Below are 12565 nucleotides of genomic sequence, written 5' to 3'. Positions count from 1 at the left end.
TAACTATTGTTTCTGATCCAATATTTCATTGGAAATTTTTTGTTATTGTTACTCTTTTATTTTCTATTTTAAGTATTTGCTTATACAATTACTAATACACAAAATAAGTATGGCATGCCCCCCAATTAGTATGAATATAATGCTAATTCAGAGTTTTAGCTTAATAATTAAATAGGAGTTGAAAAATTAAAATCAAATCAACTTTTAACTTTTTTCGTGGCTAGAAATTTAATGGAATCCATTGTTTGTATTAGCAGTTCGATATTCCTAAGAATTTAGTATGCAGAGTTTATATCCTAGAACATGGAATATAAACTCTTTTACAGAAAATAATCAATCTTTGGTTCTGTCATTCTCATGAACTTTCTTTATGTGTTAAAAGTTATTTGAATCAAAAAGTTTTAAGATTAAATCATTAAATTTATTTCAAAATTTCAATTCATCAATACTATTTTTAGGAATAGTAGTGAAAGAATATAGCTATATTATATTAAAAGACACTCTCATAATTACATGAATTATAAAAATATGTGTAATATATTAATATAATACACTAGTACAGAATACATAGGATGTATGTTTAGGTTTTGCAGAGTGTAGAAACTATTACAACAAGAACAATAACAACAACAATAATAATGTAAGAAGGGGCCTTGGAGGTCATCTAGTCCAACCCCCTGCTCAGACAGGAAACCCTATACCATTTCAGACAAATGGTTGTCCAGTTTCTTCTTAAAAACTTCCAGTGTTGGAGCATTCACAGCTTTTGGAGGCAGGTTGTTCCACTGATTAATTGTTCTAACTGTCAGGAAATTTCTCCATAGTTCTAGGTTGCTTCTCTCTTTGGTTAGTTTCCATCCACTACTTTTTGTCCTGCCTTCATGTGCTTTGGAGAATAGCTTCACTCCCTCTTCTTTGTGCCAACCCTGGAGATATCGGAACAGTGCTATCATGTCATCCCTATTCATTAAACTAGACATACCCAATTCCAGCAACTGTTTTATATATATTTTAGCCTCCAGTCCCCTAGTCATCTTTGTTGCTCTTCTCTGTACTCTTTCTAGAGTCTCAACATCTTTTTTTACATCATGGTGACCAAAACTGGATGCAATATGGCCTTACCAAGGCATTGTAAGGTGGTATTAACACTTCATGTGACCTTGATTCTATCCCTCTGTTAATGCAGCCTAGCCCTGTGTTGGCTCTTTTGACAGCTGCAGCACACTGCTGGCTCATATTTAAGTGATTGTCCACTAGGACTCTGAGATCCCTCTCATAGTTATTACTATTGAGCAAGGTATCACCTGTACTATACCTCTGCATTTGGTTTTTCTTTCCTAAATGTAGAACGTTACTTTTTTCACCAATTGAATTTCATTTTGTTAGATAGCACCCAGTGTTCAAGTCTGTCCAGATCTTCCTGTATCCTAAGCCTGTCTTCTGGAGTGTTGGCTATTCCTGCCAGCTTGAATAGATGAGTTCCCCATCTATCCCCTCATCCAAATCATTGATGAAGATGTTGAAGAGCATTGGGCCCAGAACTGAGCCCTCAAGCACTCCACTACACACTGTATAGCTGCAGTTCCATTGAGGACCACACGCTGAGTATGGCCAGTAAGCCAGCTACGAATCTATCTGGTGGTGATGCTGTCTAACCCACATTTTTTTATCTTATCAAGTAGTAGGTTGTAGTGTACTTTATCAAATGCCTTGCTGGAGTCCAAATAAATTATACCCACAGCATTCCTCTGGTCCACTAATTTTGTCAATTGGTCAAAGAATGCAGTAAGTTTTGTCTGGATGATCTGTTTTTGACAAACCCATGTTGGCTTTCAGTAATGACTTTGTTTGCCTTTAGGTGTTTGCTGAGTCGTTGCTTGATTATCTTTTCCAGAATCTTCCCAGGTATTGAGGTCAGGCTAATAGGTCTGTAGTTTCCTGAATCCATTTTTTTCCTTTTTTGAAGATGGGAACTACATCAGCTCTTTTCCAGTCTTCTGGTAGTTCCCCAGTGATCCAGGATCTTTGAAAGATATAGTTCAGTGGTTCTGAGATCATATCTGTCAATTCCTTCTGAACCTTGGAGTGTAATCCATCTGGTCCTGGTGATTTGAACTCTTCTAAGGTGGACAGATGTTCACTTACCATTTTCTTGCCTATCTTAACTTGTGTTTCTAACCTGTTTTTTACAGTGCTATTTTTGTTAGGTTGGACTGTTTTTCCCCTTTGTGTAAAGATGGATGCAAAAAATGAGTTAAATAGTTCTGCTTTCTCCCTGTTGCTTGTTACCTTCTTGCCACTTTCTCCCACTAATGGACCAATCATTTCCTTTTTTCTTGTTTTTTTACATGTTGAAAGAAGCTTTTTTTGTTATTTTTGACTTTGTCACAAGCCTTAGCTCCTTTTGAGCATTAGCTTTCCGCACTTCATCTTTGCAGGCTTGGGCTATTTGCTGATATTCTGCCTTAGTTATATGACCCTCTTTCCACTTTTTATACTTGTCCTTTTTGTCTTTCAGTTTATCAGAGTGCTCTTTATGCAGCCATGCTGGTTTATTTTGAGAGTTATTTTTCTTCTTTGTTAGTATAGTGCTAAACTAGGCTTTTGTTATCTCACTTTTCAAAATTTCCCAAGCTTCTTGAGTTGTTTTCCCCTTGAGGATTCTCATCCATGGAATCCTTCCCAAGCTCTCTCTAAGTTTATTGAAATTAGCTCTCATGAAGTCAAAGATTCTAGTTTGACTATGTTCTATTGCTTTTGCTTGCATAATGTTGAATTCCAATATTGCACGATCACTCTCCCCCAAGGTTCCTGTGGATTCAACACTTTCTATCATTTCATCTCAGTGAGAATTAGTCCAATATGGCTGATCCCCTAGTTCCCTTCTCTACTTTTTGGGAGACAAAGTTGTCTGCTAGGTTTGTCAGGAATCTGTTTGATCTTCCACTTGGTGCAGAGTTTGTCTCCCAGTTGATGTCAGGGTAATTAAAGTACCCCATTATTATTGTGATGTACTTCCTACATACCTTAGTTAGATGACTAGCAAAAAGTTCATCTATTTCCTCTGTTTGGTTGGGTGGCCTATAGTATACACCTTTGGCAATGTCATTTCCCCCCCTTTAATATTGACCCAAATACATTCAAGACAGTTTCATCATTGTTGTGCTCTATTTTTGTAGAGATGTAGTTATTTCTTAAATATAGAGCAACTCTACCTTTTCTTATATTTGTTTATCTGTTTCTTTTAAATAATTTAAATCCTTCTAGCTGTGTGTTCCATTTGTGGGTTTCATCCCATCAAGTTTCTGTAATGGCAACAATATCATATCTGTCCTCATTTATCTGAATTTCTAATTCATCCTGTTTATTGCTCATACTCTGTGCGTATAGACATTTGAGTCCATTATGATTGACTCTGAGTTTACTTTCTATATAACCTGTGTGGTGCCTGAGTTCCCCTATTTTCTTACCACCTGTTTGATTAGTGCACTTGGTGTGGCACTCGTATTAAAAGCTTGATTTTGCTTGACTGCTAGGTTGATATTTTTGTCTGCACACACATCTATGTTACATGCACTGATAACCCTATAATTTTTAGATTGCCGGGGACAGGAATGTTCTGTATCAATTAATTCACTGTCCCTGTTGTTCAGTTTAAATATTTGTCCAGTAAATCTGTGAATTTATTGCCAAGTAACTCAGTTCCTTTCTATAGTAGTAGTAGTAGTAGTAGTAGTAGTAGTAGTAGTAGTAGTAGTAGTAGTAGTAGTAAAGTTGGAAGGGACCTTGGAGGTCATCTAGTCCAACCCGCTGCTCAGGCAGGAAACCCTATACCATTTCAGACAAATGGCTGTCCAGTCTCTTCTTAAAAACTTCCAGTGGATGAAAGCCATCTCTTTGTACACTTTTTTATTGGACCAACTGCAGATACCATGACTAATATAATGGAAGCCTTCCCCTTTACACCACTCCTTTAGTCACCTATTGAATTCTGCTATACGCTGGCCTGTTCCATATTTATATAATTTATATCTAATTTTTATTTTCATGCATATTTTAGAAAGTAGAAGCTCAGGAAAGAGAGGATGTACTGGCAGGAATGACTGGCAAACCCATAAAAGGCAAAGTTGGTAAACCCAAGATGAAAAAACTTCACTTAGAAGAGACCATGCCTTCACCTTTTGGTAGGAGAATAGTTCCACAGATTACATCAGCTATGAAAGCTGATGCCAGTAAGAAATTGCTTAAAAAAAAGAAGGTAAATAAATCTTTTTAAATATATTTTGGCTAGCATATTTTAGTTTTTCCCTGGAAAAAATTATATCTTTTTCATTGGAAGCAGTTTAAAAACTACTGAACAAATACAAAATTGCAAATATTTCTTTTAAAAAACTATACAGTAAAACCGTATGGCAATGTGATTAAAAAGCATTAAAAAGGAAAAGGGGAGGACAAAATTCAGAAATGATTATCCAGCTTGTTGGCACCAAATGATTATCCAGCTTGTTGGCACCAAATACAGAGTCGTTCTAGACTACTTGACTATTTTCTTTGGAATAGCAGTATTTAAAATTCTTTAATAGTAACCTAACTAAAAAGTAATTAGAATATAAGATTTTCTTTCTGTAATACTATCCAAATATAGAATGCATATCCTTGGAAATTGAATGTTATTCTTGTCTCTTTAATTTTTACAAAGGTTAAAATGCAAATTTTTAATGTTAATTTATGAATCTTTTAGTATTGATTTTATTTTTAATGTATGTGTTTTTAATATAATTTAATTCTATTTTTGGATTTAATTTATTGCTAGTTGCCTTATATATCTTTGTGAAATGGAAAGGCAATATATGTATGTAATTTCAAATTCCAAGTTCAAATTCCAAATTTCAAATGGAATTTGAAAGATTGAGATTTATCTCCAAAGCTATATATTGAGCATATTTCTCAGTTTGCATCATTCTCTCAACCATGACATTAGCTTCACTTGTTTTCTTTTTAATTTTAGGGAGACCTTGATACTTCAGCAATAAAGTTAGAATTTGATGAAGAATTTGGTGGTACATCAATAGAAGGTACTGGAGAAGACTTGCTTAATACTTCTGTTCCAGTGATAAAGACACCTAAGCCCAAGAGAGAAAAGAAAGAGCCTGGTGAGTAATAGTGTGACAGAAGGTCTGTGCTCATAGACCATTAATCAAGCTCAACTATTACAAAGATGTACCACCAATATAGTGTATTTGTAGTATTTGAAACAATCTTTGCCTCAGATAACATGCACTGTGACTTTTAAAAAAAAGTAGGCTAAAACATTTGGATCTACTGATAAAAATAAAATAAATATGTAATTACTGAAAAAAAAATATTTAGATAGCCATACCTTTTCCATTGCCATGTCTGTAGAAGATGAAATTAAGAAGCATTTATTTATTCATTTGTATTATTTCCAATTTGTCCAGCTATTGAGGAATCAAGGACACGACAACATAATGAGATAGTAGAATCACCACTATGTGATGAACATGCAGTGAGGGCAGTCCTGTAAGACAGCAGTCCCCAACTTTTCTGACTCTGTGATTGGCAGTGGTGGTGGCGGGGGGGGGATTTGTTGTTTTGCACGCATGCCTGCCACTTGTGCAAATGGAGTTTCATGCACTCACCCACTGCTTGCATGACCTGATTCCCAACAGACTGCAGGCTAAGAAGGCAGTAGCTTGTTCAACATGGAGAAAAAAGGGAAACATCAGTGCAACTGGATCCATCTTATGACTATAATATATTACTGGATAAAAACATCATGAGATTGAATAAGTTACACCAGAGGTTAGACCAGTGGTTCTCAACCTTTCTAATGCCGCGACCCCATAATACAGTTCCCCATGTTGTGGTGACCCCCAACCACTTATACATCACCGGGTGCCAGGGACGTGGCCAAAGAAAAGGGGGGGAAAATGGCGGACAGCCTTGTTTGGCGACCCCCATGAAATGGTCGTTCGATCCCAAATGGGGTCCCGACCCACAGGTTGAGAACCACTGGGTTAGACTTTCATGTTCATGACGTAACAGGCTAACAGTTAAAGAATAAGTAAACTAAGAGGAGCAGAAGCTAGTATTGCTTCAATTGACAAATAAATTGGTCATGATCCTGAGTCCAAATAAAAGAAACATTTATTAAAGAAGAGACTATAATAATTAATACCTATAAAGGGAAATATTTGTAGCTTGGAGTTAAAATGAAGAGTCTTTGGCATTCTTTTTGGTACTCTCTGTAGCACTGATAATGTTACCTAATTTGGGTAATGAAAGGTCTGCAAGAAAACAATCAAACGCAGAGAGCATCAAGACCCCTTATAATAATTGAACTTGAAAATCAAAGTTGATTCCTCAGAAATGATAAAAATCCCATCATATGAAGAACAGAATACAATTATTTTTCATTGGTAGAAGGTGGTATTTGCAAAATAGCCCCCCTGCCCCTTCCCCAAAATAACTTATCTGTCAAATTAAATAACCACTATAGAGAATTTTAGTTTTATAAAATTGTAATTCTACACATTAGTTTTGTGTCCCTGACCTACTAGATGCCAAAAAAGTATAATAGGATTTTCAACCCAAATGTCATTACTATGTGCAATGAGAATTCCTCAATATGCTATAAAACTACAGATTAATACTGGTGCCAAAGATTGCTATATTAATATGGAATGAAGATGTGTCCCATGTGACAGTCTATGTAGAGAAGAATCTGGGTCCAGTAATTGTTCCCCATTAAGGAAAAAGGAAAAAGAGATTGTAAATTGAGGTGTAAAGGCACTGAAAACAAAAATAGAACATGGGGTCTGCTTTCACCTGTAGGAAGTATACCATTCAAAATAATAGCTAGAATACTTACCTCAAGGAAAAAATGATGAAACAATAGCAACTGATGTATTTATACCCAGAATGATATGGCCTGAATTGAATTGCTCTGGTATGAATTTTTGATAGTAAAGATAAAGAGTATTATCTTTGTAGGAACTGGGCACAAAACACATATTACTATAGTAATAATAAGTGCAGTCCTTCAGTTACAACTTTAGTCAGAGGAAGAAGTGAATCATATTTTAATTTTAACCCAATAAGAATACAAATAGAACATTTCACCAATGTCATTTAACATAATGGTAAACAATTGTGCACGATCCCCAAATTACAGGAGTTGCACTGACCACTGACTTATCTGCTTAATGTGATTCACCCAGTCTGTAATTAAAATAGCATTAAAGAGTTGATTAACATCCACATATGTTGAATGATAAACATCAATGGCAATATATAATTTCCTTTAAAATTTTGCAGATCCTGGTTTAATTTCTTCTTCTTCCGAAGACTGACTGGACAAATCCCTTCAGTTTTCTTAGCAAGGTTTTGGTTGTCATTGTCTTCTTCAAGGGGCTGAGAGAAAGTGCCTGGTGACCCAGGTCACCCAGCTAATTTTGTGCCTAAGTCAGGATTAGAATTTACTGCCTCATGGTTTCTAAACTGATGCCTTAACATTACACCAAATTGAATCTCTGATTTAGTTTTGCATAATAAAAAATCACACTGTACAGAATACAAGATATCCATAGGGCAAAGAGACATCCAACCTAAACATTACCGCTCCAAATCTGATGCAAGAGCTACCAAGTCACCCCTCTGGTCATCAAGCTATTTTTGAGAGAGGCAATGGCATTGGGATCAACTGGTGTCAGATAAAACTGGTGATGACAGCAGAGATGGCGGGGATTGCATGGTGGGTTCCACCTACAATTCCTGCTGAGTAGCCAAGCAGAGGATCAAGTAGTACTACTTAAGATATTCTCTGGAGGGGATCATTTTACCAACAGATCAAAGCTGCCGAGTAAATAACTAAATTTTGCATTTCTCTGCTATTATATTAAGCTAAGTTGTCATAATTTGAACACAGTGCTACATATCTGTCTAATGAGTCTAAGAAATTCCATTAAAACATATTGTTGCTATATATGTATAGGATAAATATATAATGCAAAAAATACGGTTCTTAAATTTTGCATTTTTATACTCAAAGCTGACATATATCCTATTCTTTTCTCAGTCTTGAAGAAGTATTTTGCAAACTAGACTGGGCAAAAGATGGAATAAAAATCAATGGCACCTATTTAAATCACTTAAGATTTGCAGAACAGATACAAAGCACATACAAGAGCTACACGAAGTAGGAGAACCATTTAGCTTAGAAATAAACCTGGAAAAGAACCAGGTTATGTTTAATAAATTCACTAAAGAAAGAAACATTTTTATATCGGGAAAAGAACCACTACATATACCTTGGCCAATGCATCTCAATGGAAGATGATACAGTAAAGGAAATTGAATGGCGTGTTAAATGTGGTTGGCAGGCATTCAGCAAGCTAAGCCTAATTTTCAAGAACAACCTCCCGCTGTGTCTGAAGAGAAAGGTTTTTGATCAATGTGGGCTACCTGCTTTAACATGGACACTAACCTCACAATCGATACAAAAAGCTACGAGAAGTGCAAAGAGCCATGGATAGAAGTTCAGTATTACAGACAAGATAGAAAGACCTGCACATGAATTAGAGAACAAACAAAAGTATACGGTATCATCAGAAGAATAAAAGAATTGAAACTGAAATGAGCTGGTCACATAGCAAGGAGAACTGATGGCAGGTGGACCAAGGCAGTCATAGAATGGATCCCACTTGATAAAAAGCATTTACGAAAGAGGCCTAAAACAAGATGGATCAATGACATCAGCAAGTATTATGGATCCAACTGACAAAAGAAAGGTTCAGGATCAGATAGGTTGGAAACCTGTGATTTTTATGGCTTTTATGGCTTCCCAATTGTAATAAATACATGCCAGTTGCCAAGTGGCTGAATTTTGATCATGTAACCATGAAGATGCTGCAATGCTCTTAAATGTGAATTACTTTTTTCAGTGCGATTATAACTTCAAAAGGTCACTAAAATAATCGTTATAAATCAAGGATTACCTGTATATTATTAACTTATGTATCATTAATCTGTGAAGGTATCAATGCTAAATGAGAGAATATATAAGGAAGATTGTTTTGCTTGTTTTAGGTACTAGAGTGAGAAGAACACCATCTGTCACAAAGACTTCTGCAAAAAAAGTAAAGAAACGAAATCCATGGTCAGATGATGAATCAAAATCTGAAAGTGACTTGGAAGAAAATGACCCTGTGATTATTCCAAGAGATTCTTTACTTAGAAGAGCTGCAGGTAGCAATGGGAATACCTATAATTTATCAAAATCATTTAGTTTTACATTGTAAATAAGCTTTAATAATTGATCGCTGTTCTCACAGTATGTAATGCTTAATCATGAAAACATTTTAAAGGCTTTTTCATGCTTTTGAAAGTAACTTTTGTGTTGTCAGATAAAATGTTTTCTTTCTGACATCCCTGTCATGCAGATCATTGTTGTATGCAACAATAATATTCTGTATAAAGTTATTCCAGTGTCAGCTAAACATTTCAGTAAGTTTGCAGTGATCTGTTGCTTATCCTTAGCATATATGGCTAGTTTTGAATGTTTTATCAGAGATTTTTCTTGATGTTTCAACTTCAAAAGTTCCATATAGCAAAACTTTTAATAAACATTTTCACTAGTGAAATTATTTAGCTGGAAATATCCACATTTTTATACCTTAATTTGCAAATGTAAATGAAATATTTGTCCACCTGTGGAATTATCTTTTCCTGGCTACTTATAAGGCCCAGAAGTCAATCCCCTTTTGGATCTTACCAAGTTTACAATGGAAAGAAAATCAACCAAAAGTAATCCAAACTTCTACACTTGTCATATTCACAATTACTGTCTTTTGAATCTGTAACAAATTATGCAATCAAATTTGCCAAAGGTGGCCTATTTAGTTTACATCACGGAATTGATTTGTTATTCAGTGTTTATTGTCCTAGTCTGATATGTTGTAAAAGTTATGTTGCAATACTATTAGTTTTCACAGAATTTCTCAAATGTTCATAGCATGAAATGCAAAGTATAACATTTAACATAAAACAAAAATTTTGGTTGTGTCTGCCTTTGCAGCTGAAAGGCCCAAATACACCTTTGATTTCTCAGAAGAAGAAGATGCTGATGATGATGAAGATGCCAACAATAATAATGATCTTAATGAATTGAAAGTAAAAGCATCTCCAAACATCAATGACAGAGAAGATGAATTTGTACCCTCAGATAGTCTTGAAAAGGATGAATATGATTTCTCTCCAATCAAATCAAAACCTTCTCCAGAGTAAGTGTCATAGATTTGGGATAGTATTTTATTAATCTCTAACTAGCAGTATGAGGATTAATAAAATGTAAATCTGTTAAGTATATATTACTTGGAGTATGTACATTTTGGCTATTGAAGTGAGGTAACACAGAGAAATGAAATATAACTAGCGATTTGATCATTCATTTTATGCATTATTATATATTATTATATATTTCCTGTACAGGTTAATCTATATTATTATATACTGCTCAGTCCTGCACCAAAATCAGATAAAATGCTACCTTTTCTCTGCAGTTTTTTCTTTAGGAGCTTAGGAAGGGGAAATTGTTTAATAAAATTCTCTTTTTATTGTAGGAAGACTTCCCAAGACAAAACTAATCAAGATTTTGGCAACCTGTTCACCTTTCCTTCTTATTCTCGGAAAGCCAATATTGGTATGTATAAAATACATTAAACATTTCAACTCAATAGACAATGCATTTTTGAATAGGGAATCTTTGCTTACCCATAGTCACTAAAGGCTACCGAACCTCTTTTTGAATCTCAGAAAATATTCTTTTCTTGGAAAACACCCAAACATTTAAGAATTTGGTACATAAGACAGTTATGTTAAGAGGATAAGAAAATATAAGTTTTTATTTCCTAATAATAATTTCCTAATGAAACTCATTAGATGCCAGAAAATGGAATTCTGTTTTTGAAAATAAGTATTTATAAAATATGAGCTATTGCTAATTCTAAGGCAGAAATGACTCCATCATAAATAAATCAGAAGAGTATTTTGTTAAATTTAATATCAAATATTAAACTTGCTGTTTAATTATTACTATTAAGTATTAGATATCACACCCTGATCATACACAAAGCTGAACCATAATGGGAGAATTAGATTTCTGTGATATTTGTAAAGCAAATCTGCTTTCTGCTTTTTATGCCTTAAAGCAGAAATGAATTATTTCAACTTTTGTTCTTGGCTGTGCCTCTCAAACTCCCCCAAAATGTTGTACACTGTACATTGTAATTCTTGATGTAATAATTATTTACATAATTACAGAGATGATAAGAATTGTATAAACTATATTTAATTGTAATTAAAAAATCACCTTCAGATTGTTTTGAAATGGTTCAGCATACACCTTAAAGGGAAAAGTTGTATATCCCTGCCTTAGGGCTTACCTGTGAAGCTGAGGAACATTGTTAACCACTTACTATTAGTTCTGTGCTAGTTACCTTCACCTACACAGGCAGTCTGTTCCACTCAGTAACAGTTTGGAGTAGGGGACTCAGGTTCAAGTCTACCTTCAACTATGGAAGTTCATGGGTAACTTTGGGCCAATCATTAGCTTATCTGTTTCACAGCTTATTGTGAAGAGTACCATATATAGCATGTTAAGCTCCTAAAAAACTAACTTAGCCAGGGACAACAACAATCTTCATCAATTATAAATCTTCTTTCATAGTCAGTTCTGAGTCATGGCTTTAATGGTTTTATATTGATCTTCCATGTCAGCTTTATCTTTGCTGCCATTATTAGCATATCATGATAATCCCTTGGTAGGAAAAAAAAAGCACCATTTGGGTTCTTCTTTGTACTTTTCTCATAGTTAAGTGCTGGTAGAGAAATGCTGTTTTCTTTAGACTGACTTACCTAGAACAACATGGTTATTTCCTGTAAATGCTAAGTAAAATACTGTTTTCAGTTCCCCTCTCTGTTGTTATATGCAAAGTATTTCATTCTGAAACATCTCACTTCACAAATGATCTTAGTTTAAAGCCAAAACACTAATTTTCTGGGGTGTGAAATGAGGTGTTCTGAGCTTTTTTTGGAATCATAAATTTTTGGCCTAAATCGAATGCCAAACATTTCAAATATTTTAAACATCTTTGTTAGCTCATATATGTTACGTCATTTTAATATGAAAAAATATTTATATTTAGTATTGAGAAAGAAATGGTATGTATGGCATTAAAATATTTTATATTCTTTAGATACATCAAAATTTGACAGTGATGAGGAAGATTCAACATCGGTCTTTTCTTCATCTTTTATTCCAAAACAAACAGAGACACTTTCAAGTAAAACAGTTGTCACTAAAAAAGGCAAGTGTTTACTAGTTAAATTTACTTTATTTGCTTTTCTAAAATTTAATGTGCTTGATAATTAGTATAAAAAATATAAAATGTGATACCTTCATGTCTTAAGATGAGAACATGCTAAACATTGCTCTGTTAAAACTTGTAGAAGACTATGTGCTAATGAAACACTGGTATGGTACTGA

General features: G+C 34.4%; 1 protein-coding gene across 4 annotated transcripts in view; it reads left to right on the top strand.

The window, feature by feature from the left end:
- Positions 1-12565, top strand: part of TOP2B (DNA topoisomerase II beta) — a 68917-nt gene that overhangs the window by 53205 nt on the left and 3147 nt on the right. For all 4 annotated transcript variants that reach the window (XM_039343676.1, XM_039343675.1, XM_039343678.1 and 1 more), the window contains 6 exons: positions 4061-4258; positions 5009-5153; positions 9109-9267; positions 10097-10301; positions 10641-10720; positions 12276-12386. In XM_039343676.1, coding sequence (XP_039199610.1) covers positions 4061-4258; positions 5009-5153; positions 9109-9267; positions 10097-10301; positions 10641-10720; positions 12276-12386 — 898 coding nt within the window. The remainder of the gene's footprint in view (positions 1-4060; positions 4259-5008; positions 5154-9108; positions 9268-10096; positions 10302-10640; positions 10721-12275; positions 12387-12565) is intronic.

This window comes from Crotalus tigris, unplaced genomic scaffold, assembly GCF_016545835.1.
Source record: "Crotalus tigris isolate CLP2741 ecotype Arizona unplaced genomic scaffold, ASM1654583v1 scf7180000017871.4482833, whole genome shotgun sequence".
Taxonomy (NCBI): Eukaryota; Metazoa; Chordata; class Lepidosauria; order Squamata; family Viperidae; genus Crotalus; species Crotalus tigris.
This window is presented reverse-complemented; position numbering and strand designations above follow the sequence as displayed.